General features: G+C 44.2%; 1 protein-coding gene across 7 annotated transcripts in view; it reads left to right on the top strand.

The window, feature by feature from the left end:
- The window catches only part of TBL1X (transducin beta like 1 X-linked), a 258,194-nt gene that overhangs the window by 171,208 nt on the left and 62,895 nt on the right, over window positions 1-24,091 (top strand). For 5 of the 7 annotated variants that reach the window (XM_050776585.1, XM_050776584.1, XM_050776583.1 and 2 more), the window contains 3 exons: window positions 5,194-5,281; window positions 18,452-18,596; window positions 19,118-19,225. In XM_050776585.1, coding sequence (XP_050632542.1) covers window positions 18,494-18,596; window positions 19,118-19,225 — 211 coding nt within the window. In that variant the 5' untranslated portion in view covers window positions 5,194-5,281; window positions 18,452-18,493. Of the gene's footprint in view, window positions 1-4,330; window positions 4,395-5,193; window positions 5,282-18,451; window positions 18,597-19,117; window positions 19,226-24,091 lie in introns of all 7 variants that reach the window. The other 2 variants (XM_050776586.1, XM_050776589.1) reach the window with 2 other exon arrangements.

The following is a 24,091-nucleotide window of genomic DNA, read 5'->3' on the forward strand; positions in this document are numbered from 1 at the left end:
CAGCGTGGGGGTCTTTCGAGGCTGCAGGCAAGATGTCCGCCCACCTAAAGGCGGGGTGGGGGCTGGGGGGGCCGTGTTCCGGCGCCTCCCTCCTGTGGCTGCTGAGTTGGTATGGCTGTAGGCAGGGGACCTCAGTGTTGTACCGTGCTGGCCTCACCATGAGCACCCGAAGGAATTTTATCATACAAATTTGATTCTGTTGTATCAGGAGATGCCAGTAGCACCTCCACTTCCAGTTGGGATACCCCAAAATATCTCCAGACATTGCCTAATATCCCCTGGGAGATGCTGGGGGGTGTGGGGAGGGGGTGGCAGCGGGCACTGTCACCCCTGCTCCAGAACACTCTATTAAAATACAGAAACGTGATGCCAATCCCATGCTGTTATTTGGGATTAAATGTGTAGTACATATGCTTCTGAGTGGGAAAACTTTGCTCCAAGCAGAAAATGGTGCATCCTTTGTTGTCATTGGGCAAATGCTTGGTAGGAATTTGATCTGTGTAGGGGAATGCTCAGTCTGCAGTGGCAGCCAGGTAGTGAGCGTGTGCAGCCCTGCACACAGCATGAGCTTGTCAGACAGACAGTGCTTGCCAAGCAGGGCTCTGGCATGCGGTCGTTGTTGGCTATGGCTCTTCCATGGGCAGGCTCCTGGCTCCTCCTTGCGAATCCATCCCCTTTGTTAGCCACCCTGCCTGCTGGCCCTAGGCCTTCTGCTCCTTTCCCCAGGTCCTGACTCTCTCCAGCTTGGCCTCTCTCCGCCCATCCTGTGGACCTTTCATTCCTGGGGAGGAGGAGACTCAGGTAAAGAAGGATAAAGGCAGAACGATGCCAGGCAATTCCACTGCTAGCCGTTGCCCCAGGGACATGAATGTTCATAGCTGCATGGTTGACCCAAGCCAGGTGCCCGTCAGCCGCTGCCTGGAAAAACACAATGTGGTCCAGCCACGCAGTAGCATAGTATTCAGCCATAAAAGGAGTGAAGCCCTGGAACGTGCTACAACATGGATGCTCCGGGAAAACATGTTCAGTGAAAGAAGCCAGATGCAAGAGGTCACATATTGTATGATCTCAATTAGTGCCCCAAATAGGGAAATTCATAGAGCCAGAAAGCATTCTGTGGTCACCAGGCCTGGGGGAGGAGGGAATGGGAGTGACTGCTTAGTGGGCACCAGAACTCCTTTCCAGGTGATTGAAAATGGTTTGGAACTTGACATAGGTGGTGGTTGCATAACATCTGAATGTACCACTAAATCATACACTTTAATTTGACCGGGCTTGGTGGCTCACACCTGTAATCCCAGCACTTTGGGAGGCTGAGGCAGGAGCATCACTTGAAGCCAGGAGTTCGAGACCAGCCTGGGCAACATATCAAGACCCCCCCCCCCATCTCTACTTTTTTTTTAAATAAGAATTTTTTAAAAGAAAAACAATAAAATGGTTAATTTTATGTTATTTTTACTCCAACTGAAAACAAAGGGAAAAAAAAAAAAAAAAACAACCACGTATGGTCCAGGGGAATGTCTATGTTGGGCCTGAGGTGTGCTGTTCTGGTTTTTCTTAGGTGAATGGGTTCTGAAGGCTGTGTCAAAAGGGGAGCCTTTAAAGTTGCTAATTCTTTCCTGATAGGAAAAGAATATAATTTCTCAAAATGACTGCTTTTGAGGAATGCCCCTTTCTAAATTTGAAAACATAGTATTAAAAAGAAGAGTTTCTCAGTGCTTTAGATGATTATTTCTTGTATTCAATTTAAAAATCCCTTACAGTGGTTTTACAAATCTGCAGAGGAATTCACAAAGCACGATTGAAAAGGGATGTGCAGGATTTATAACTGAATGGGAACAAACCAGCCGATTTGCATATAGGATGAAATTTAGCTGAGGGTGTTACTGAGTTTGGACAACATTTGGCTGGACCTTTGTAACTCTTCAGCTCTGTGAAACAATAGTTGTGTGAAGAATTAAAAGGTGGAAATGAACTGTCTGTGACTGGCTCACATATGCCTAGGTCTATTTCCAGGCACAACGAGCAGTGAAATGATAGTGTCGGTGAGGCACCAGTTCAAGGAAATATACAAAGACTGCCTACTCATAAATACACAATGGAGTGATAACTGGTGCTTGCACTTGGAGATCTAGAATTCTGAAACATCGGAAAACAATAACAGACCGTTCTGTGTCCTTTTCTTTAAAACTATCTCTTGAAATTTTCGTGCTTACCCCAAGAACATCCTCAAAGATGCCAGTAAAAATAATTCCACAGGAATCTTTCTGAATTCCAATATCCATGGGAAAATGCTGCATTTTCTTCTGATTTTTCACAATAGAATTAAGGCAGACATCATGAAGAAATGAATGTGTAGAGGACTTCCAAAGTTTATATTAACATGTGTAATCAGCAGCCATAATGTTTTGAATGATTATGTATGGTACATCCTTCATTCATTAAGCTAACTTTTATCAAGTATGTGTTATGTGTCAAGCCTGGACTGTAGAAATGAACTTGAAGAAAGGACTCTTCCTCCTGTTCGGGTAGAAAAGGTGTAATGTGTGTTATGGATGATGTGATGAAAGGAAACACTGGATACCATGAGGAAAATTGAGATCATCACCCAGGGATTCTGTATTCTACTTAGGGAATAGGCTAAACGTCAAAATACAGCAATTTGAGACAGAGGCAGGCGGTAGTCCCAGAAGGGTAGGTGTCAAATCCCCAAGAGCATCGGGGAATCCAGGTTCCTTTTGTGTTACTATCCTGCCTTCCTAAAGGTCAGACAGGCTCTCAAGCAACCCCCATGACCACAAGTTGTGCACATCCTTCCCCAGCTCTTTTCACCTACCATTGGCAAGAACTCAGTAGTGGAAAAGAGAAATTTTGGGGGAGGAGCAGGCTGGTAAATTTGCAGTTTCTAAATTATTTTGCATTTTATTTGATTACAATGTTTGAATTCAGTTTTTTGAGGAAATGTATGTGGCACCAGGAGCTCTATTCTAACCTACTTTCTATGGAGAAGCAGGTACATGCTGTGTTGTATCAGTTTAGAGAGCCCCTTCAAAACCTCTCGTGTTCAGTGTGGAGGGACTGTCGCTATACATGCATGGCACACCACACCAAGAGCAGAGGACTACCAGAAAATTAGAATCCCTTTTACATTTGTCACATATCAGCATTTATTTAGTTGTAAAAATAAAGAGCATATGGCATTTGTTAAAATCATTTGCATTTCACACAAATATTTGGCAATATGTAAACTTTCTTGCCAGGGCTGTTTATTGTGGTTCCACTTGTGTACTAATAATGGGAAAATCAGTAATGACCAGGTGTTGGAAGGTCTGATTTCTCATTTAAATTTATTGTTTCTAGCAATAAACTAATTATTTTTGACATGTTTCATAACCAGAAGAATGTTATTAACCGAAATCATAATTCCTATTTTTGTGTTGATCACACACAGATGATAAGTTAATTATACTTATTGAATTTAACAACATATATAAGAGATAATCTCAAATTTCAAGACTCTCATTTGTGGGTTACCATCTGTTTTGGACCAAAGAATAGGAATTTGATTGCAAGCTTTCTTCTGAACAGCTTGTAATAAGAGCTGTTTGTATATTAATTACTTATTGAATTATCGTGGGTTTTAATGTTTTAATTTACAAGCAATTTGGAACTTATTGTGGTGACATCTGCTCATATTTTGATACTTTATGGTATTTAGCAATTTCATCATAAGGCTATTTTTTCCCCTGGTAATTTATAACCCAGCCCTGAAAACAGTAATTTGGTCTTTCCAGCTCACTATAAGGAGTATTGTCCTGTTTCATCTCAACTGCAAATTTTTTTCCATAATTAAAAGTATATTTTATAAGCAAAATCAAGATTCCTTTGTGCCTGCTTCCCTGGTGCCCTTTCATTTCTATTCAGAGTTACAGATGAATTTAGTTTCACTCTCATTACTTTACTTCAGTGGTAGATTTTTTACAAATTGCCCTGGTTATTACTTTCATCTTGAATATCCTTATGGTTTTTGTTTTGAATGTACTGTAATGCATTTTAGGGGCCTGTGAACCTGCTTGTAGATTTTTTTTAATCTCCTTCCTTTAAACAACATAACTATAAACATGACTCAGTGGGAATAATTTACTTGAATTTCCTTAAAACACTTGAGTTTCTATATAAACTCCCTAATAAGAAACACCTTCACTCATAGCTTCACTTCTGGACTTCAATTATATTAAACCTGGTACCTTTTTATTATCACTTAAGACTATTAAATAAGAATTTAGAGAAAATGGTGGACATTTAATTTCCTTAGTTCTTGAATTTGTAGAGGATAGAGGATAATTTATACTCTAGGAGGCTGGAATCATTCACAACCAAAGAAATTTTATAAGGTAAATATCATTAGGTAAATGGTTTATTGATTAGTATTTATGGTGACTGAGAAATAGAAACAATTTTTGATGTAAAGGATTATCATTTTATGAGCTATAAACCTGGCTTCCTCATAAATCAGTGCAAATGGAACCCTTGTGAAACAAAGGTCTGCAAAAAGTAAATGAAAAGTTGAGACGTTAGTGGGTGCCTTTGGTTTTCTTGATTTTAGGGGAGCCAGAGGCGAAAGGATTCTGACCCGTTTGTGTGTTTTTATGAGCACAGCACATGAGAATGCGTGTGTGCACACAAATGTGCCTGCCAGAGTTATTGGAAAGCTAGCCCAGGCGATGGGGAATGTTTAGCTAAAGCGTGTTGTCTTCTCCCGAGGGTGTGCACAGGTTCATGTATCAGCTGCATCAGGCCCTGTTCCAAAAACAGTGGTATTTCAGGAGAACCTTAATGTATCTTTAAATTTAATTTAAGATTAATTTAAATCTTTAAATTATCTTTAAATAATAGCAGTAGCAATAGCTGAGCTAACATTAATTTTATCTATTTTGAGACACTTTTATTTCAGAACTTCTACATGCATAATAATGCCTGACCGGCCACTTTTAATTTCTCCTTTTTTTCACTTTGCAAACAAAACCTTACAATCTGTGCTATGGACTAAGACAGAAAATAAGAACCAATAAAATGTGTTAAGTTTGAATTAGGATGAAAAAAAAAAAACCTAAAGGAACTGGATGGGTGAGAGGTAAACACACCCCAATGATTTTTAAGTCTTTTGTGTTAAACCTTTCCCTTTCTCCCTAGGCTGGTCCCCGCAGACGCCTTGCCATTTCTGTGACCGGATGCTGGGAAGCCTGCTGGTCAACAGGTCCACACATGAAGTCATCATAAGGTAAGCAGCCCAGCTGCCATTGGATCCTTGTCCTTGTACCTGAAATCCGTTTGAGGAGCAGAACTGCATTTTCCCAAAACGGAACCCGTTCTGCTTTAAATGATGTTTTCAGGGGAAGTGCCCGGTCTTTCTCCTTACTGAAGGTTGAAGGTAGTAGACAGACTATCATTAAATCATTGTGAGCTGCATAGTCAATTCCAAATGAGAAATTTGCCTTTTTACTGACTTCTGAGAATTTGGGAATTTGGGGTTGTGTTTTTTGTTTGTTTTGTTTTGTTTTGTTTTGTTTTGTTTTGTGTGTGTGTTTGTTTTGAGACAGAGTCTTTGCTCTGTCACCCAGGCTGGAGTGCAGTGGTGTGATCTCAGCTCACTGCAACCCCCGCCTCCCAGGTTCAAGCGATTCTCCTGCCTCAGCCTCTCAAGTAGCTGGGATTACAGGCGCCTGCCACCACACCCGGCTAATTTTTAAAACAGTTTTAGTAGAGACAGGGTTTCACCGTGTTGGCCAAGCTGGTCTCGAACTGAGCTCAAGTGACCCGCCCACCTCGGCCTCCCAAAGTGCTGGGATTACAAGTGTGAGCCACTGCATCTGGCCTGCCTTCTGAGAATTTTGGATCCTGAAGGAACTGTAACAAAGTTTTCTGGGTCTTACCAGGTGAGGATGACACCTTCTAAAATCAACCTATCTTGTCAACATTATGAATTACAATTATGCAGACAAGTTAATTATAATTGGGTGCATGAGTATAGATTTTATTTGGCTCCTATATCTTAATTCTATGCTTTATCAGTTTCTTAATATGATTTGTGTCTGTCTCCAAATTGATTTGCTAGTTAACTTTGAAACTTATTCGAAAACCATGGAGATTGCTATGTGTAAATCTGGTGAGATGCTTAGGTTTCCTGACTAGCAAACCAAACAATTGTATGTGCACAGGTGTCAAGAGTTGAGAAGCCCATAGCCCAAACTAGAACTGAGACCCATGCCTCAAAAGTTCTGTAAAAGTTACCTTATTACCTTTTAGTACATGGGAATTTAGTTTCGTTTTACTTAATTGTTATTTAATTTTCTGTTTCCTTCTCTAATGCCTTTTTAATTTTTAAAAAAAAACAAAAACCTATAGAACTTGGGCAATTTTAAAGCATAAAGATAGAATTTTGAGGAAGCTTTTGATTTACTATTTCAAGAGAACCAACTAGAACTAAAATGATAGACTTAAATTTAATTAAAATAAGCAGCTTACTGTTTGAGGTACTTTTGTTTAAAGCCAGACATACGCATATGTAGATTGTTTTAACAAGTTACACATTTATAAATATTTTAATGAAAGGTGTAGTTTGTTTATAAAAACAAAATTTGTAATGTATTAGTGAATTTGAATTTTCTGACTGGCTCTTTCACTCAGTATGTTTTCAAGGTTCATGTGCATTGTGGCATGTGTCATTTCTTTTTATGTCGGAATATTCCATTGTGTGGCTAGATTATGGATAGAATGTATTTGATTCATGCATCAGTTGATGGAAATTGGGGTTGTAGTTCCCTTTTGGTTGTTATTAAAAATGATGTCACGAACACACATACACACGTTTTGTTGTGTGGACATATGTTTCATTTCTCTGTGGCATTTACTTAGGAGTGGGTCATATGGTATCTCTGTTGAACATTTTGAGGAACTGAATTTTTCCAAAGTGACTGTTACACCAGTCAATATTTTTCGAAATGCCATTGAACCATATTTTAAATGTCAGAGGGAAGATGGGAGGGGATCTTTATCTCATCAGTGTTTTGAGTGGGTTTTATTTCAGTACTTTGGGAACATAAGCTTCAGTTTCATTGAATCTAGCACACATTGAATTTCTCCTGTGCATGAGGTATCTGTGTTTGGCTTTCTACATGACTGAGTGTTTTTGTAGCCTTTGATAACTTGTGCGGTTTATACATGCAGATAGTCATTTGGCATTATCCTCAAAAATGGTGCTCTGTTGCTATAGTTCATCAGTCAGGTTGAGAATAACCTATATAACATACTATTTCTGCCTGTGTTGCGTGCCACACCTCAGAAAGTGAGGGCTTATAACGGTTTCCTTGAGGTGTGCGTGGTTTCAACACATGTCCTCCTTTCAAAGGCATCCATCACAGACCTTGGTGATAGTGTTTTTTGTAGTTGGTATGATTATGAGGAATGTTCACATTCAGGGGCGTTCACTGTTGAAGTTCTCAGGCAGGAAAATTCCAAGCCGAGAAGGGACTAGGCAGTTGTTCTCGGATGTAGGGGTGGGAAAATCTGTGGCAGAGCAGGAAGGACTGAGAGCAGGCTCAGCAAGCGTGTTCTGTGATGGGCCTGATAGTTAGGGGCTTAGGCTTTGCGGGCCAGGCGGTCTGTGTTGCAACTGCTCTACTCTGCCATTGCAGTGTGAAAGCAGCGTAGGCCCTACGGAAATGAATGAACATGGCTGAGTGCCAAGAAAACCTTATTTATAGACACTGATACTGGGCTGCAGTTTGCTGACCCTAACCTAGAGGAACACAACTGTTTTCTTTCCACCTTTTCTAATTGTGGCCTTTTGAGTTGGAGGCCACCTGGAGGGTGAGGCTCCAAGAGGCCCACCCAGGGGCCATGATGTGATGAAGACAGAATCTAAATTGTGGTTACATAGCGAAGGCACTGCAGGTATTTGGGGCTCAGGACTTTTACATAAGGAATTTGAGGGCCTTTCTGCCACATAAGAGGGAGTGGCTCTGGGCCTGTGTAACTACCCTAGCTTGGGTTCTCACCCTGGGGGAATCTCCACCCCCAAGGTACCTGGGAATGTGTGGAGACATTTCTGGTTGTCACCAGTGGGGTAGTGGGTGCTACTGGCATCTAGTGGGTAGAGGCCCGGGATGCTGTCAAATGGCCCGCAGTTTACAGGACATCCTCCCCAACCCCTAAATGTCAGTCGTGAGGAGATTGAGGAGTCCTGCCCACTGCTGCTTCAGTCAGCACTTTATTTGGTACTTGTTGTCAGTCATATGGCTGGGAAATTGTAGGCTTTTGGGGCATTTCATTACAAAATTTAGTACCTGTGTTTGCTGACACAAACATGAGGATGGTTGGACTCTCATCTACTATTTGGGGTTCATGATGCTTTTAGTTTTTTCCTTTTTTAAAAACGTCTTTGTCATTTAAATTTAAGTCTCAAAAGTTGATACAGGCCAGGCTCGGTGCCTCACACTTTGTACTCCCAGCACTTTAGGAGGCCAAAGCAGGAGGATCACTTGAGGCCAGAAGTTTGAGACCATCCTGGGCAACATAGTGACACCCCCATCTTTACAAAAAAATGACAAAAATAATAATTGGCCAGAGGTGGTAACACATACCTGTAGTCCCAACTGCTCAAGAGGTTGAGGCAGGAGAATCGCTTGAGCCTGGGACGTTGAGGCTTCAGCGAGCTATGATTGCACCTCTGCACTCCAGCCTGGGCAACACAGTGAGACCCTGTCACTAAAATAGAACACAATGCTGATATAACACCAAGATTTATATGAGATCCAGTCCACACTGGGGGATGGGGCACCGCCGCCTACCTTTCTATCTGTAGAGTAAGCTTCAGAGTTTATTTTTCACAACTTCACAGGCCACATCATATGTGTAGGTGAACCCACTGCTGACTCCATCTACTGCCAGAAAGAGACTCATCATGGTCAAATTAAATCCTTCATATGTAGGTGAAAGATCACAGTGTCTATCATGACCAGATTGCATGTATTCCTGAAATTTGTTTGAAGGCCCGGTGCACGTTGTGTAGAAACTGTGTTCAATCTATCTTAAAGATAATTAAAATCCATAAATTAATTTCTGGCTGGAAAATAGGTCATAACGGCTCTGGATATCAGAAGTGCTAGGTTAAAGACCACGGTCATCAGGAAAATATGATGAGCTCCTGCTCTGTGGAAGCGGTAGCATCAGTGCCTTCCAAGGCAGTCTGCTCTGAAATCTTGGGCACGTGCATCTGTGTTGAACTGCGGCCAGAGGAGGGGGAGATGAAAGGAAGGCGGTGCTCTTTTTCTTACGTGCATTGTCCGGCTCCTGTGATGTGGATTTCCCTGGTAGTGGCTTGCTCTTGCTAGGTGGAGCATTTTCAAGAGGGCTTCCTTCCTGTCACCACAGCATCTGCCATTGCTTTGGATGAAAGCCCCAGCCAGCCACTAATTAACCCAGAAGGGTGGCGGGGCACAGGAAACACTTTTCTGAATGCCTCATCACGGGGCTTTTTTTTTTTTTTTTTTTTTGAGATGGAGTCTCGCTCTGTCATCCTGGCTGGAGTGCAGTGGCACAATCGGGTCACTGCAACCTCCGTTTCCCAGGTTCAAGTGATTCTCCTGATTCAGCCTCCTGAGTAGCTGGGATTACAGGCGCATGCCACAACACGCAGTTAATTTTTTTGTATTTTTAGTAGACATGGGGTTTCACTATGTTGGCCAGTCTGGTCTCAAACTCCTGGCCTCAAGTAATCTGCCCGCCTCAGCCTCCCGAAGTGCAGGGGTTACAGGTGTGAGCTACCATGTCCCACCAGGGATGATTTTATTCTGTGAAAAGCGGCGTTCCTTTTCTAACACAAAACCTCTCCTCTGCTCTGCCCTCCCAACCCTGTGGCCTCCTTTCCTATGTAGTTGTTTTCATACTGATTATCTCTGAAGACATTGCCAGGTTGTTTTTGTTTGTTTTGAGACAAGGTCTTGCTCTGTCACCCAGGCTAGAGTACAGTGGCGCGATCTCGGCTCACTGCAGCCTCCGCCTCCGAGGTTTAAACGATTATCGTGCCTCAAACTCCCAAGTAGCTGGGAATACAGGGGCGTGCCACCACGCCCAGCTAATTTTTGTATTTTTTGTAGAGATGGGGTTTCACTGTGTTGCCCAGGCTGGTCTCGAACTCCTGGACTCAAGTGAGCCACCATGCCCAGCCGACATTGCCAGGTTTTCTTTACATTTTAATAAATATGAAAATAGTCCATGTTCAGAGTAGAAAATACACAATATGTAGAAAGATACACATGCAATTGGGAGCCGTGCTTTTCCCACACAGCCGCCTGTCACGGACATTGCCCCTGCCTGAGATGCTGTTTTCCTGGCCACATCTTACGCCACTAGTTTATTCCATATTTAAATGGAGGTGTCACTGCTCGGCATTGGAGCTCCAGTAATGAAGAAATAATTATTTGATTATATTTATCATTTCAGACCATTGACTCCAAGTAAATAAATATAACCATAAAACTAATGGGAAATTTTTCTTTGCGGGGAATATTTTCTTACCGAAAGTATTATATATCTGATAGTGGGTAAATGGAGAGAAGTATATGAAAGAAAGAAAGCAACATAAAATATTTTTATGCATTTCTCCCCAAACTTTTCCTCTGTATGTGTTTTCCTACAGGTTTAGGTCAAACTGTAACCTTGTTGGCCCTCTTTTCTGTTTTGTTATCGTCCCCTGCAACCCAGTTTGGGACATATCATAAATATCTTTCCGTTAAGCTAGCTATGAAATTTTTAACTTGTGCTGCGAGAGCACATCGTTTAATGTCAAGCAGTGTAACTTTCAATCCTGACTTCGCTGGGATTTAAGTTGGTTATCTTCCCTAAGCCTTTATTTGTTAAACCTATAAAATGGTAATAATAAGAGTAATGGTGATATTTATCTCTTGGAGTTATGACTGGTGAGATCAATTGTATCATGCACGTAGCACTCACACCTGATAGCTAGTATACAATACATGCCGTGTATTGGTTTCTAAAGTAATCTTCATGGTGGCCTGGTAGTTCCCGTATGTGTTCACTGCCATTTATTTCATCGTGCTGTCACTGGACAGTGAGATTGTTTCAAGAACCACACATTGACTTCTTTACAATTACATAGGATGAAAAGTCGTGCAAAGTGGTAAAACAAGCCTATGTCAGCCCCCAAATAAGCTGCTCCCCAAGCAGATGTTAGAAAAGCTGTATTGAGATTTATATGTAAACTTTATACATACATTAAAAATTCTGTCTTAAGCTAGCTACTGATTGTGAAATGAAAATAAACTCAGTTTACATCTGAGCAGAGAAAAGAGCCGCTGTCTCCAAGTGGGCAGACTCTGCTCATTTCCGTGAAGCTACTTGGAGAAAGAAGTGCCCTTTAGAGTCTGAGGTCAGTTCAAGCAGCTCTTCAGTGACCCTGGCTCGGTGCAGTCTGCATGGAGACAAACCCTAAAGACCTGAGCCTTGTCCAGACCATCCTTCCAAGCAATGGATTCTTCCAGCACGGGCGCCAACAGCCTAACTCATAGCAGAAATGACACTCGCTCTCTCAGGTCCCTTCAGAAACCAAGGGCTGCTTTAGAAGATCTTAAAAGACGTTTACATAATAGGGCAAATGACTGAAAGATAAAGCCTCCCCTCCAGTGATGTCAGAGGAGCTCCCGTGCATTGCCCTTCCTGCAGTACACGCCCCTTCATCAGCTTATGCTTCCTTCGCTGTTTCAGAACACGGCTGGCCTCTTGGCAAGAAACGAACTTGCCCTTTCTGTCCTTAACTACCAGCACCAGCTCTCCAGCAGGCCCCATGTAATTCTACTTTTTAAGATAATTAAAACAGCAATTAAGATTTTGTTGTTTGGGGCCAGTGTTCTCCCAGAGAATGATGGCATATTGAGTGCTCTAACTACATACTCAATGAAATGAAACTCTTAAACAGCCATTTCTCCTGGGACTAAATTCTGAACTGTTTTGTGAAGGGAACTGCGAATTAATAGGACTTTTGGCCACCTTGAAAGCAAGGCTTAAAAAAAAAAGAAATACTATAAATAATTTCCCCTTCAGCTTCTTGACGGCTCTAAACCCCAAATTATCACTTATATTGAATTACTTATCTTTAGCAGAGAAACTTCAGAAATGCCATCAGCCCATGCTCATTTGTCCGTTGCCGCCTTTAAGCAGCACAGTGAGAGAATGTTGTGGCTTTAACCCGAAGTGGAAGGTGGTTGTTTCCTTTTTGCGCAATCACGACTCCAAACACCTCAAATCAACCTAATTGAAGGTGGCTTTAATCAAAGCTGGGTCAGGCAAGAAAATAAACACAGTTGCTCTAATTAAGACTCGCCTTTCCCCCCTCCTGTTTGGGGCCAGGGAGGAGCTGTGCGCGCTGCCAAAGCTCCCCTTTATTTTAGAACTGGAGAAACTGGAAAACATCCACAGGAGTTCTCAGAACTCGAAGGCTGGAAGCGGATGCTGTTCGGGAAACCGGTCAGGTGTTAGAATGCGGCTTGTGTCTCCAGCTGTACATACTAGAAAAGAATGCCCAAACACAGGCCTCTGGTGGTAGTTCTTTTTGGGGGGGCTTTGTGTGTGCCACCTTGCCTGCTTGCCATTGCTGATGAGCCAGGACGAGGAGCGGAACCCTGAGTGGTCATGGGCAAGGCAGGTGTGTGTTTCCCTGATCCTCTCCTACTGACCTTTCAGGTCTCTCTTGGGGAATTGCTGGAGGGGCTGAGATACCAGCTCCCACATACTGGATATTTTCTGTGCATTGGGCTCTGCATAAAAGCATTGACTCCTCACACTCTCCCCTTGACATAGGGGCTATTTTTACTCAGTTTAGAGATGAGGAAACAGCCATATAACTGACCCTCCAATCCCAGGGCTGGAAAGTGGTAGAGCTGCCCCTAGAAGTCAGGGTCTCTGGCACTTAGCCAAAGGCTCCGTGAATCCCACATCTTTTCCTGTTCTCCATGGCTCTCAGGACGTGATCTGCCTTATCTCTAGCCAGTGAGACTATACGGATGGGGACTGTCACCCTGATTTACCCTAACTTTATTGTAATAAAGTCATAACTGTCATAAGAAGTAATAGTTGCCATAAAAAGTAGTAATTATAATAAAGCATGAACATTCCAAACTCCATGTTACTTGTCCACAAAAAAATTGTTCTTGGCACAGAAGACAAAGGCAGACTTCTCCCCACAGACTACATAGCTGTCAGTGGCACTTTGCTTTGAACCTTGGTGTAGAGGGCAGTCCTCACGCCCTGGGCTGAGGGGTGCATGTGACACATCATTAAAAGTCACAAACCGTTTTCATAGAGCAGGTCCTCCCCACATGTCCACACAGAGCTCCTGTGCTTCTCTCCTCTTTCTCTGACTTCTTCCAAAATCCTGGGTCTCGTCTCCAGAATTTAACTTGTCTTTCTTCCAAAACGTCCCTCCTCTTCTGTGAAGGAAGGTGCTTGTGGACTGGCCTTAGGAAATGTCGCCCAGACAGGAACGGCACACCAGTGTGCCATCACTCAACCCAGAAGCGAGGTTTGCAGTGGCCTTCTCTCCGCTTGAGAGTTCTGCTACACTACGAACACCACTATCATATTTATTTGTGGGAAATTGAACCACAAAGCCCTGGGCGGGGGATCCATAATTTACCATCTTCCTGTGAAATTTAGTTCTGGTCTTGGAAAAAAGAGGAGGAGGAATTTTTATTCCCAGCCTTGTGTGTGTGGTGAGGTTTGTCTGGAACAGTGGCTCTTGCAGAGGAATACTGGCCAGGTATTGACTTGAGTCAAAAAACTGAAAAAGATCCATGAAAACAACCACCACCTTCAAGTGAGCCGCTTAGAGATAAGCACAGCCAAACACCGGGACACCTAGCTGATGGACGGTTTCTCTTGATTTTGGTGTGATGAAGCCCACAGAGCTGAAGGGCATTAAATACAGCTGTTGGGGCTAGGGGTCCATTCAGAGAACATTCTCATGCTTGTATCTAATAATCTAAGAATCTATGTGTAGATTCTACAATTTTTGGAATTAGGTTTTAAAAGAAAAATAATCATTTAAAAGCTAGCGAAGTAAATGTTTGTTGGGGGAGAAAAGTTTGATCCAAATTTTTTAAATCAGTCTTAAAAAATTAAAATATGTTCTTGAGATGGAGCAGTCAGTCTTACCAAACAACATTACATCCTGGCTCGATTGCAGGCCATGGATAGTTTTTGTTTTGTTTTCTCTGCTGCTTAGAAATCAAAAACCCTTTAGAAAGTTAACAGTGTATTGGGGAAAGCATGCCAATCCTTGGACCCTAACTTACTATACATTTAAAGACAATGAATCTGTGATCAGAAAGCAGAAAGCCAGAGCTGAAGCAGAAGGTTTTCTAGTTGGAAGAAAGAAAGATGCATAAAGCAAATTAGAGGAATGGACTATTACAAATGGCCTGTAATCCCCATCTCCTCAGGATCTTATATTCTCATTCTCCATAGTTCTATACAAACACATGCACAGACACCTGTATTTATCACAGATGCTCCTGGGGTGGGGACTATTAACCAGGCTATGTATACAGGTGTTTCATCTCCACAAATCAGGATATCTTCTCTTCTTTTGAGGCAAGATCTCACTCTGTCACCCAAGATCTGACTCCACTCACTGGAGTGCAATAGCATAATCATGGCTCACTGCAGCCTCAGCCTCCTGGGCTCAAGCAAACCTCTTGCCTTAGCCTCCTGAGTAGCTGAGACCACAGGCGTGTGCTACCACACTTGGCTAATTTTTTAATTTTTTTTGTAGAGACGGCGTCTCCCTGTGTTGCCAAGGCTGGCCTCTAACTCCCAAGCTCAAGCAATCCTCCCATCTCAGCCTCTTAGAGTGCTGGCATTACAGTCATGAGCCATCATGCCCAGCTGGTACATTTTCAATGGTCAGGTCACCAAGCGGTGTCTGAGCCTGCACCAGTTGCCTTACTTTATAAATGGAGTTCATTTCAAACACAAAATGCTAATTTTTCCTCTGAAGAGCAGTGGTTCTCGGCCAGCTGCAGTTTTGCAATGTGGGACATTTGGCAACGTGTGCAGGCATTTTGGGTTGTCACCACGGCAAGGGGGTAGGGGGAGTCCAAGGATGCTGCAGAACATCGTGCTGTGCCTGGAACAGGCTTGCTTTTTTTGTTTTTGTTTGTTTGTTTGTTTTTTGATTCTTTTTTCCCAGAGTAAAAGAGGAAAGGAGCTAGGCATGGCAAACAAGATGGGAAGCTGGGGTGTTTGCCAGGTCCTGCCAGACAGATTTCCTCTCTGTGCCTCAGTTTCCTCATCTGTAACATGCAGAGATGAGATGAGATGCTCTCCAAGATCGGTCCTTTCCAGCTACCCTCAGTGGGAGGTGGCACCGTGCCCTGCTTCCCAGGCTGACTCATCCTTTGTAATTCTCTTTCTTTCCATGGGACTCCAGATTCATGCCAGTCCCACTAGCCCTGTTGCCCTGTTCCTAAGCCTGTCCCGAAATCCTCGGGACTATGTGAGGCTGAAGCTATAGCGCTCTGCTCTTCCTACCTTTTTAAGAGGTTCTTACATTTTAAAACTTCAATTTTTCAAACATTCACTGGCTTACAGAAAAAGATAAAATAAAAAGCTGTAATTGTGAAAATGTAATTGCTCAACTTCAGCTCATGCTCCAGATCAGTGATTTTCTCTTTTAGCCAAACTTTATAATTATTTCCTTTATTTTTATAATAGATTCTTCAAAATTAATTTCAAAAGTCCTTATCTACAGTCTTTCACAAATGTATGTATAGCCTAGAGAATTTTGGTAATACTTTTGTAATACATTTATATTGGGATTTGTAGCTGCCAGCCTTTTTTTTTTTTTTTTTTTTTTTTTTGAGAAAGGGTCTCACTTCCATTGCCCAGGCTGGAGTGCAGTGGCATGATTGCGACTCACTGCAGCCTCGACTTTCCAGGTTCAGATGATTCTCCCACCTCAGTCTCCTGAGTAGCTGGGACTACAGGCGTGCACCACCACACTCAGCTAGTTTTTTTGGGTTTGTTCATTTGTTTGTTTTGTTTTGTTTTGTTTTTGTAGAGACAGAGTTTCGCCATGTTGCCCAGGCAGATCTCAAACTCCTGGGCTCAGTCTGCCTGCCTCGGCCTCCCAAATTACTGAGATGATAGGTGCGCACCACTGTGCCCGGCCCAAGATGTTTTTTCAGTCCATTCTTTTTGCTCCTCCTAGTAATCCTTCGTAGCAACCAGCCTGCCATTGTTCAGTCACCAGAAGTTAATGATAGAAAACCAGAGATTTCCAGCTGTGCACGATGTAGAGAGAAACCTAAACTCTGTACATTTGCTAGTGGCACTGTGTTGCCGCAGTCACTGCAGCGCTCAGCATCACCAGAAGCCTGCCCAGTGCTGTAACATTCTTTAGATAGATTTTTGTTGTTGTTTTATTTTGTCTCCTTAAATAATATTTAACTTTTCATTAGGTCATGCTATGATTTCATAGCTTATTTAGTCTCTAATATTTTCTTCTGCATGCTGTCTTTGGAGAGACTGCTCCAGAGTTTAAGCACAAATCCTAGGACAGATGTGTATTTTGACTGTCAAATTTTCATTGCAGGATGTGCAGAAGTACAGAAATGGCACCAAATTAAGCAAAGAAGATAAGAATTTTTGAATGACAAAGTTCTGGCAACTATAAAATAAAGTCTATTAAGAGTGCAAAGTGAGAGGTGGAATGACGCCAGGGCAGCTGCATTCATTATCTCTTGCTGGATAACAGACGACCACACGTTTAGCAGCTTGAAAACAACACACATTCATTCTCTCACCATGGCTGCGGGTCAGGGGTGCAGGCACAGCACAGCTGGGGCCATTGCTCAGTGTCGCACAAGGTTTGGTCCAGGTGTCAGCCAGGCTGCACTCTCCTTTAAGCTTGGGGCTTTTCTTCCAAGCACAGGTTGTTGGTAGAATTCAGTTCCTGTGGCTGCAGGACTGAGACCCTCAGCTCCCTGCAGGCTGCCTGCCATTGCCTGGACAGATCACGCAATGTGGTGTTAATAATCACGAGAGAGAAGTATGGTCAACCTTGCCATATAATGTAACCTAACCTAGGGAGTGGTGCCCCATCTCCTTGACATATTCTGGAAGCAAGTGACAGATATTGCCCATCCTCAAGGGTCGGGAGTATACCAGGGCAGGACTTTGTGGGGGTAAGGTATGTCCCTGGCGGTAATCACTACTTTGAATCCTCCTATTAAATGTAAAATATCTTCCAACTTGAACATATACTTTGCACTTTTTTCCTCTGAGCAAACAAAAACTTAATCCTCATTCAACAATGAAAGTTTTTCTGCCTGTAAAGATACTTGAAAATGTGTGATACAGACACCGAAGGCAGTTCCCAAACAGCCTAAAGAAGTTTAGTGCTGGCTGGGCGTGGCGGCTGATGCCTGTAATCCCACCACTTTGGAAGTCTGAGGCAGGTGGATCCCTTGAGTTCAGAAGCTCAACACCAGCCTGGGTAACAGTAAAACCTTGTCTCTACAAAAAGAACCAAAAAATTAGCTGGGCGTGGTGATGCCCACCTTTGGTCACAGTTGCTTGGGAGGCTGAAGTGAGAGGATTGCTTGAGCCCAGGAGGTGGAGGTTGCAGTAAGCCCAGATCATGCCACTGCTCCCCAGCCTGGGCAACACAGCAAGACCCTGTCTCCAAAAAAAAAAAAAAAAAAAAGAAAATTAAAAAAAAAGAGACCAGGCGTGGTGGCTCACGCCCATAATCCCAACACTTCGGGAGGCCAAGGCAGGCGGATCACGAGGTCAGGAGATCGACACCATCCTGGCCAACATGGTGAAACCCCGTCTCTACAAAAAATACAAACATGAGCCGGGTGCAGTAGCGGGCGCCTGTAGTCCCAGCTACTCGGGAGGCTGAGGCAGGAGAATGCCTTGAACCCAAGAGGCGGAGGTTGCAGTGAGCTGAGATCGTGCCACTGCACTCCAGCCTGGCAACAGAGCGAGACTCTGTCTCAAAAGAAAAAAGATGTTTAGTGTTGGTGACATCATTGACATTAGTTGTGGCCTTTCTGGGGCTGCCCAGCTGTTTGGAGTGAACAGCTCTTACTGATTTATGAATTCTGGTTTGTTCATGGACAACAGAGTTCTTTCCTTGCTTGTTCCCTTTGGGCTGGTTTGCTCTTGTGTCTAACCGGGTGGTGTCTAAGAAAACCAGACTGTCTTGGCTGTCTCACACAGAAGCCCCTGAACTGCCCATCCTCCCTCCCCAGATTTCTGCCTGCCTTCTGGGCACCAGAAGTCTTAGCCAGACGGATACAGCGGGTTCTGTGGTGAAACACAAATGACAGAGGTGCTCCCTGCCTTCTGTGTTCTGGTTTTCCACCAGGAGCCCTGGCCTCCTTGCAGAAACATCGAGGTGACATGTAGCATGACCGAGCTCGCTGGCGCCTCTTCATCGTGCTGCCACCGCCCTGCAGGAAGAGGGGCCATGCAGTCAGTCTTGCACCACTTTCAACGTTTACGAGGGAGAGGTACTGCGGTTCCTCATGTGGCCAGGACCGTGTGGTCACTCTTTGGGGGTGTTGACGTGGCCGCGGGTGTACTTGGTCACCTCTCCATGTGTCCAGAAAAGTGCTCAGTGTTGAATCCAGCCTCGTCTGCCTGAGTGCACTTTGGGATTCCATTCCTGCCGCTTACGGGGCGCGCTGCAGATCCCTGCATGCACAGAGCTTGACTGAGCACGAAGTCAGCTGTTCGTTGCCGTGCTCTGTTGCCCCTGCTTCTGGCTGCGTTCATGTGGTTTTTGCTCAGTTCTTCCTTGGCCTTAGGAAATAGGCCAACTCTTGTTTTTTTGGAAAACATTTCACCTGGGCATGTTTTTACATCTATAATTATGGAATTTTTATGTAATCACATAATTACAAAATATAACACAATCAGATGTTAATTACCTTCATGTGTATAATAGCATGGATATTATTTTCTTTAATCATCTCAAAAAAAAGAGAAAAATACAAGCAGGGTTTCAAAACTCTCTTCTCTTTTTGAACAGAGGGTGGCTCCCACTTCATCAACACCTCATCGCCGCGAGGTGAGGCTAAGATGAGCATAACCAGTGATGAGGTGAACTTCCTGGTGTATCGGTATCTCCAGGAGTCAGGTAAGAGGCTTGGCTTTCTGTTGGGAGGAAATTTATCTTCAGCATCTTACAAGCAGGAAGGATCAACGCTTAATTCAAAACCAGGCTGTAGAAGAAGAAGAAGAGCTAAGAAGGTTCTTAGTGCTGAAGGGGAGAAGAGAAGGTTCTGGAGCCGTGCCATCCCCGGGTGGAAAGAGGCCATGTGTTCTTTCTTCCCTTGACACTTCTGTGGAGATGAATCAGGCGGGAATCAAGAGCGGTTGTGGTGAATGTGGAAAGGACGGAAGCAGTGCGGGGCTCTTGGCCTCCACCTCGGCAAGGGCATGCCTGAGCTGGGGTGTGTGTTTGAATCTCTTCAATTTTGCTCCAGAGATTTATTCAGCTCTCCAGCCTCTCCTACTCCCCACCCCCAAATGGGCTGCTAGGCCGTTTTCTAAAACTTAGGAATCGTCCTAGCATCTTCCAACATTTTTGATTACCACTGAGACATTACTTTATGGTTAGTAAGTAAACAGCCAATCACATGTATTCCTTGTTGACAGAACAGACCTTGAGCTGGGCAGTTGCCCTCCTCCGCCAGCAGAGAAGTCCGCCAGGAGGAAGCCACAGAGCCCAGGGCTTGGGTTCTGGCCTGGCTTTTAGCCTGGGTTCGTGGGATCCCTCCAATAAGTCGTTTAGTTTCTAGAGTGAAAGCTTATTTTTTACATTTTAAAACTTAGAAGATATGTAATTTAAGACTCACAAAACAACATTGGTGCAAAACGTCCTGATACCCACCTACCCATTCAACTTAAGAAACAAACCTCTCAGGTGCATTGGAAACCCTGCCCGTGTTTGCCTCCCCGCTTCCTCGATGATAATGACCCTGGTGGGCTTGCTGGTTGTTATCTCCACGTGTTTGCTACACATAGCCGTTTTCCTAAGCAACATACGGTGCAGGTGAATTCGTTTCCTAGGGCTGCTATAACAACGTACCCGCAAACTGGGGTGGCTTAAAAAGAAATATGTTGTCTCCTAGTTCCTAAGGACAGAAGTCCAACATGAAGGTGTAGGCAGGTCGGTTCCTTCTAAGGGGAAGTCGCTCCTGTGCCCCTGCCTGGCTCCTGGGGCCCTGCTGCAGTCTTTGGATTCCTTGGCTTGTAGGCACATCACCCTCGTCTCTGTGTTCACATTTGTCCACATTTCCCTGTGGTAAAGACAGATTGCATTCAGAATTTACCCTCCTCCAAGACAACCTCGTTTTAGCTATTGTTTTTGAATACAGCAATAATTACATCTGCAGTGACCCTGTTTCTAAATAATGTCACATTCTGAGGTGCACTGTTGGTGAGCACTTCAACCTGTGAATTTGTGGAGGAGGGGGCACACTTCAGCTCGTAACAGTTGGTTTGGGATCTTTTTAAGCTTCGTGTCCTTGATACGAGATTGTATATATTCCGGAACTTGATTATTTGAAAAGGAAACCCCAGTTCCTAGGCCTCCTCCTTCCAGAGATGCATGCGTTCAATTTGAGGGAAAACCAGTCTACGATCCTCTAGGTGTGGGTTCTCTCACAGCTGGCCTGGTAGGGTAGGATGTAGGCATTGGAGCCACACAGAATGGCTTGAGCTCTGATCCTCAAACAAGTCTGAGTGAGGCCTGTTCATTAGAGCCTGGGTTTCCTTGACCAGGCAAATGTGGTCAGGTATGTCGGGCATGTAGCGCATTGTAAGTGCATGCCTTCCCCATCCAAGCCTGGGTCTCTGTCCCGTGCACTCCCAGCTAGTGTTATTCATGGAAAGTACGCGTTCTTTCTGCATATGTATCGGATGCCTGCGATTGGCTGTTGCCAGAACATAGTATAAGAAATTGGTATACAAAACAAAATATGTACTGCCTCACCCCTGGAAATGAGGGAAGTGATAACCGCTCTGCTAATACATCAACCTCAGTTCTTAGAGCAGCACAGGTGGTCTCCCGCCTCAGAGCTCAGAGCTTTCCAGAGGTGCCTGCAAATGGAAATCACATGTACCAAACCCTGCTTCCCCGTCGACTCGTGGCATGGAATTTGAGATTCTTTCCATTAGCAACACCTCTGCACAAGGACACGGTGAAGGCCGAAGAGACTCACAGCTCTTGTGTAAACAAGTCCCGGGCTGGAACTGTCGGGTGCGAAGGACCACGTGCTCCGTAACCTGGAGACAGCCGTGCTGCTGGCTGGTCCCCAGGGCCACGGAGCGTGAGCTTTGCTGGCTTCTTGAAATAAACACAGAAACCCCCATCCCTCCCCAGAAAGGTCGGCTTCCTTATTCAGTATTTGTTTATGAAGCTTCTGTAACTAGGCAGCTGAGAGGGAGAATCAGAGCACAACAATGCATAGACCTTGGCAAATGTCAACTTTGTGTAACATCTGTGAGCTCCATTCCTGATTCATCAGTGTCACTAAAGTATAATAACACTTCTTAGGCAGAGTTGATATTGAAGAGAGAGACATTGCACTTTCTTCAGCTCACCGTGTGCATTGTGGAACTTTTTAGAGCACCCTACAAGGTTATATTCAAAGGAAGAAGAGAGCAAAGAAATACTTAATGTTGAAATGTTCATTCTGGGGTTTTCTGTTTGTCTCAAGTCCTAAAGTTTTGGTTAGGTCAATAGTCATTGAGCCCCCATCAAGAAAGCGTACCTTCTCAGCCTATCGCTCTCTCCCTTCTACCGGAAATAAAAAGGAAAACATTTCCCTGATCATGCTTCCTCCTCAAGCACCTGTACTCTCATTCCTGCACCTCACCAAACTCATTAAAAACAAGTTCCGCATCTCAGAAGATGATTCATTCCTCAACTCCCTCCAGTCTGGCTTTCTCCACTAGAAGTTGTCAGTAAATTCTGGGTTCCCAGATCCAGTGATCTTACTGCAACTGGCTTTCCTCCTTCCCTGGTCATCCCTCCTTACCTGTGTGTGGCAGGAAGCGGGTGGGGGTGGGGGTGGGCAGTGAGGAAGGGAGTAGGTGTTTCCCTGCAGTGCAGCAGTACAGCTGCTTCGTGGAAGGTCTGCTCAGAACACTCAACCCCACCTTCCAGGTGCAGTGATGGACAGGTTTTTCAGAGTCACCAAGCATGTAGCCTGAGCCCTGCTTCTCTACCCTGGACCCAGCAGACCAGATGCCGTTCATCTCCTTCACCAGTGTCTCTCTTCCTCCCCTCTGCCAGTATCCATGGTGTCAGTTAGGATGCATTAGGCTGCAAGGAAGGGAATCCTCAGTGGAGCACTGATGACCTCAGATAGCAGGGAAGCAGGGTGTTGAAGAAGAATCCAAGACACATCTCTTCAAACTCGGCAAAGAACCTCAAAAACAGACGTGTTTTGTTCCTCTGCCCACAACAGGCAGAAGTCAGGTCATCTGGCTTTTAGCAAACCACATATATTTCCCTACCTGTGTGGATTAGTGGATTTTCATTGTTGCCCTTGTTACTTGTCCAAAGCAAGGGCTTTGCCCATCAGAAGCACTCAATGGATGTTACCCACAGGTGACATCTCATAGCAGCAGACTCATGGCAGTCTGAAAGAGGACGCTAGTTAAAGCAAGAACGTTAAGTAGTAGGGAACTTCTGCATTACCGAACTCTAGTGCCAAAATAGATTTGTTGGGTTTTGCATGAGTTCAGCAGTCTGGCTTTGACAGGTGATACGGTTTGGCTATGTCCCCACCCAAATCTCATCTTGAATTGTACCTCCCATAATTCCCACATGTCATGGGGAGGGACCCAGTGGGATGTAAATGAATCATGGGAGCAGGTTTTCCCGTGCTGTTCTCGTGGTAAGTGAATAAGTCTCACGAGACCTGACGGTTTTATAAAGGGGAGTTCCCTTGCACACCTTCTCTTTCCTGCAGCCATGTAAGATGTGACTTTGCACCTCATTCACCTTCTGCCATGATTGTGAGGCCTCCCCAACCATGTGGAACTGTGAGTCCATTAAACCTCTTTCCTTTATAAATTACCCAGTCTCAGGTATGTCTGCGTTAGCAGCATGAGAACGGACTAATACAATGCGTGAGTCCATTGGCCTCTGTCTTACGGGATCCATTGCCCAGTCACTTGTGCTATCTGGGCAGTTTTTAAGAATCATGTGGTGACCATGTGCCTTTCCCATGAGCTCATGTTACCATCCCAGGAGAAGAGAAGCAAGGGAGCGAGCCCCTATAAATGTGCATAGCCTGCACCTGCTGTAGTGAGCAGCTCCCCCAAATGCTTGGGGAATCGTGAGTTGTTTGCCCCCACATATTTCTGAATACAGCAAGGGAAGTGGAAGTCCATTTTCCACTTAGTATGGAAAGAGAGAAAATTTGGCAAGTGAGTCCCTGTAAACATATTATTTCCTCTGGGACTTCATCCCAAAATCCAAACTATAAAGAAAACATGTTCTCCCAGACCCACATTTTTAGCATAAATTAAATAATTCACAGGAACTTGCAAAACGGTATGAGGAATACAGGGGAACAGAACCACAGATTCAAACTGAATTTAACTGAGAAAGAGCTACCTGCAAGATAATCGGGTGATAGATTCGGGGGAAAGGAAGGTACTATGAAAAATTTTGTGTTTTGAGACTCACTCACACCGAGGGTCTCACTCTGTTGCCCCAGGCTGGAGTACAGTGGCACGATCACGGCTCACTTCAGGCTCTACCTCCCAAGCTCAAGTGATCCTCCCACCTCAGCCGCCCGAGCAGCTGGGACTACAGGCTCGTGCCACAAGAAATTATGCCCAGCTAGTTTCTTATTTTCTATTGTATTTTATTTGTAGAGACAGGGTCTCACTGTGTTGCCCAATCTGGTCTCAAATTCCTGGGTTCAATAGATCCTCCCACCCTGGCCTCATAAAGTGCTGGGATTACAGGCATGTGCCACCA

This window comes from Macaca thibetana, chromosome X (genome assembly GCF_024542745.1).
Source record: "Macaca thibetana thibetana isolate TM-01 chromosome X, ASM2454274v1, whole genome shotgun sequence".
Lineage (NCBI taxonomy): Eukaryota > Metazoa > Chordata > Mammalia > Primates > Cercopithecidae > Macaca > Macaca thibetana.